This window comes from Gavialis gangeticus, unplaced genomic scaffold (genome assembly GCF_001723915.1).
Source record: "Gavialis gangeticus isolate Ggan-Ray unplaced genomic scaffold, GavGan_comp1, whole genome shotgun sequence".
In the NCBI taxonomy this organism is placed as follows: Eukaryota; Metazoa; Chordata; order Crocodylia; family Gavialidae; genus Gavialis; species Gavialis gangeticus.
This window is the reverse complement of record NW_017729001.1, coordinates 26717210-26721145: the sequence shown is the minus strand read 5'-3', so window position 1 is coordinate 26721145 and position 3936 is coordinate 26717210. Positions and strand designations below refer to the sequence as shown.

The 3936-nt window shown below is 45.0% G+C and overlaps 1 protein-coding gene across 1 annotated transcript in view; it reads right to left on the bottom strand.

Moving 5' to 3' along the window:
* Window positions 1-609: 609 nt before the first annotated feature.
* Window positions 610-3936, bottom strand: part of SCARB1 (scavenger receptor class B member 1) — a 29262-nt gene continuing 25935 nt past the window's right edge. Inside the window, exon 12 of the mRNA XM_019507104.1 lies at window positions 610-1321. Coding sequence (XP_019362649.1) covers window positions 1196-1321 — 126 coding nt within the window. The 3' untranslated portion in view covers window positions 610-1195. The remainder of the gene's footprint in view (window positions 1322-3936) is intronic.

Sequence of the window (3936 nt, the reverse complement as noted above, 5' to 3'; positions counted from 1 at the left end):
AAAAAAAAAGAAGAAGTGCCACTAGGGGCTGATTAGTGTCAACTAATCTAGGCCTGAAAAAGTTCTGACCATACACCACTTCCTGCCCTACAGACAAGTCTTCTGCTCATGTCCATACTACTAGTGAGGCTGAAGAGCTCTGGCACAGAGAAGCTGGACAGCACCTGGGCTTGACATTCACAGCCAGCATTCAGGACAGCCAAGAGACTCCTATAAGAGAAGTCACACCTCCTTAAGGGGAAAAAAAAAAATATAGCCATCTGTACTGAACAGCAGCTTAAATATTCTAGTGGTAAGTCACAAGGACCCAATCTTGTGATTGAGCACATGACAGCATTGCAAGCCAGATTAAAAAAACCTCACTCAACCCTGTTAGAGCTTTAATACAGTTAAGAATGAGCCTTCAGTCTGAAGCATCCATTAAGAAAGTTACAGCAGTCTTTAATAGCATGGCACAAATTTAAAACCTGGTAGTGTGTGGCCCCTTAGATGCATGGACACTGCTGACTCAAGTCAGCCCCAGTGAAGATCTCCAGAAAAAACAAACACCAAACTTACTCCACTGGGGGGGGTGGGGGTGATGGATTTGTTACTGGAGAGTTGGCAAGTCAGCTTATTTTCCCTGGTGCCTCAGGAGGTTTAGAAACTGTAGCCAGAAGTAGTCGAGTGCAATAAGCCCCTTTACCCACACCTTGAGCAGCACATAGGATGAGCATCTTCCCCTCTTTTTTTTTTTTTTTAAAAAAGAGCAGCACTTGCCAGCTTATAAAACAGAGCTGCACCTCCTCTGTTTTAGGGCTGGGTATTAAAGTGCCTTGTTTACTGTTAAGTAGGCAAACCAGGAGTACGGCTGCAGGGGAGGACTCTTTAGGAGATTGCCTGGAAGTTCTGTCTTTGTTTCTGCCCAGCAGGCAGGCAGCCAAACAGCTGTAAGGCACCTGCAGTCATCGTGCCAGGAATAGTCCTTTGAAGTCATCTGCACAAAGACATGAGAGGAGAATACGATGGGCAGGTTTGCTGTGGCAGTGTCCAACTGCTCTTTGAGCATGTTCTGTGCTTGATGCAAGACTGGAGGCAAGAGGTCTAGTTCTCAACTGGATGCATCCAAGAGGTTCCTTCTTAAGAACTGCTTTTCATTCATATCCCTGAGTGTAGTGACATGCACTAATGAGAGCTGCTCTTCAAGGCTGGCACTTCAGGCTTTGGCAGTCTCCATCTGGTTCCGTGTATTGGTATCCTGCAGGAGTGGACTGGTTTCAGAGTACTGAGGTGATCCATTTGGTAGGCCTTGGTCCTTTGGACTCTTCTTTCTAGCCCCTCTCTGGTTTGAAGGGAAAAAAAGCTGAGTTAGAGGTGGCTCATTATGGTGCAGGCAGACACCAGCATCTGCCCAATAACTAGAGCTGCTAAGAAGCATTAGGAGCTTTGTGCTCAAGTCTCACAACAGGGACTGGAGTAGAGCTGTTTAGCAGCAACTGGTGGGGAAACCCACTCTGACCAATGAGAGAAGTAGGAACATTTCCATTAAGTCAGCACCGCGCCCCCCTCCCCCCAAAACCTACTGGGAAGAGCCAGCACTCTTCTACCCGTGCAGACATTGGCATCCACGTCACTTCAACAGGGACTACTCTACAACCATGCCAAAAGGAATTTCAGCTGTAGGTTTCAACATGGGTGTTATTTTATTATACGTCTTGGACTACTGCAAGTGCCAGGCCCTTCTAGGTTGGAGCCCTGGCAATTTAAAATGACACTGCAAGAGCAACAGATCAGAGGACAGTTTGTTCACTCCTGGCAGAGGGTTGCTGAGAGAGCCTTTCACTTATGAAAGGTCTTTCCAGCTACACTTTAGTAGATAGCAACCTGCTGCTTCATTCGCAGACAGTCTTTTACTTGGCCCAGATTGCCATGAAGGTGTTCCAGAAGAGCAAAAAGCAAGCACAAGACATCCAGATATGGAATAAGGACTTGGCCACAGGGCACAGCCCCCCCCAATCTAGCCAAGATAGTCACCTAACCAAGGGGGTATCCTTGCCCCCATGCCACCCATTTTTGTACACGGATGCAAGACACTAGGTAGAGATCCTCCACCAAGTGATCTCTTGGAGGAAGTGAGCCTCCAAGCCAAGCATTCATACTGCCTCAAGTGCATTTTGCATCTTGGCTCTTCTTCCACCCAGGAGAAGACATGAACCCCAGCAGACTGACCCTATGCCTGAAAACTTGCAGAGAACAGTATTTACTTGGTCTAATAAGAGATTATCACCCCTTTACCCAGGGAAGGTAGTCTCCCTGAGGTGACACCCATTCTAAAAGATAGGGTTTTCCTCCTTATAGGTAGGACACTCAGAAGGAAGCTCCAACAGCAAGGCCATCTTGGTAGGAGACATATGCACACATTGTATTGGCCAAGGCAGACCTTCAGTCATCATTCCCAAATGAAATCTTTGAAGAGGTTGCCCAAATCCCTCTTACTGCCTGTATGTAGTGTCCAACTTACTCTCCCCATCCCCATGCAAATCGCTTTTCAGAAGTGCCAGGCCATGGGTCTGATCCATATGGTCTTTCCCCTCTTTGCTCATCCTCACAGCCTGCCAGAAGAGCCTCCACATTCCCAACCAACATTGCAAACACCTTAAGTCCACCACCCAATATTACCATCAGCTCTCTTGTTCTGCCTCAAACTCAAGGATGCATTCTGTCCTACCCCTGGCACTTCCTTGGTAGTTGCTGCAAGGAGCTTGCTCAAGCTAAAAGCACAAGCAAAGCTTGCAAAAAGCACATGTATTTTTTTATTGGGCAGTGAGAGCTTAGTTTCCATAGCAAACTTGAGCACCATTTGTTAGTTTTGCTTACAGCATGCAAGCTTTACCTTGACTGGGTACCCACCTACAAGCTGGCTTCGTGCAGCACCTTCCTCTTAACTGGAGGCAGTGGTTTTGCTGAGAAGGCCACGCTGGCCTCTTTATTTTCTGAGCCCTTTTTATTGCTACTCCAAAATAAAAAGCATTTTCCCTAGAAGATAATCAGGCTAGTTTGTTGCATTTTAGACATTATCATCATTTAATGAAAAAAAAAGTTTCTACTTTAAGAGCCTCTATACAATTATAAGACTTTATATGATTAAAGCTAACTCAGTCATGTTTTGGTTTAATAGTTTGATTCAGATGTTTAAGCTAGAATTTAAGTGTTCCAATTTTCATTCAAACAGGAATTTAGTAAAAACAATAGCCAGACAGGTTTAAAGTGGTCTGTTCTCACTTTGGAAGTCTGAGAGTCAGACATAGTAGCATGCACACAAGTGATTTTCTTGTTGCACATGTGACATTTAGAGCAGTTTTTGCTCAGGACTATGGGGGAGACATTTTTAGCCTGGCCCAAGCTATAATCTATTGTTTAGCTCTGCAATAGAGGCACACTAAGGTTCTCATTCAGATTTAGTTTATAAGTACAGTGCTCCCCTTTGAAGGCTACTTCCCACCCCCCCTTAAAACATGCAGTTTGGAGGAATTTAGTCGCAATAAAAACTTCTCACTAGCTTATAGTGGAATTAGGAGCTAGAAGTCTCTTGACAGAGAATATGAAGCTTCAAGAGGGAAGAACTGTGGGTGATTAGACAATCACTATGATGAAGAATCAGTTGTTAAAACACTTCCAGGGAAACAGTCATCATGACTGCCCAAGAGTGCAGCTTTTTGTTGTGGTCCAAGGCTATCTGGTACTACAGTACTATCCAGAGTTGTACCTGCTTAGTAACAAAATGAGAGATTTCCCCCACAGATTTATAGCCATGGAGGCTAGAAGAGAGGGACAACCAGAGTCATGGGAGACAGGAAGGGAAGAAGGAAGAGGGAAAAAGTCAAGTCAAAACTTAATAGACTGATTGAGAGTGTGGTTGGGGGTAGAAAGGTAAGAAAGGTTTAATGACTTAAGAAA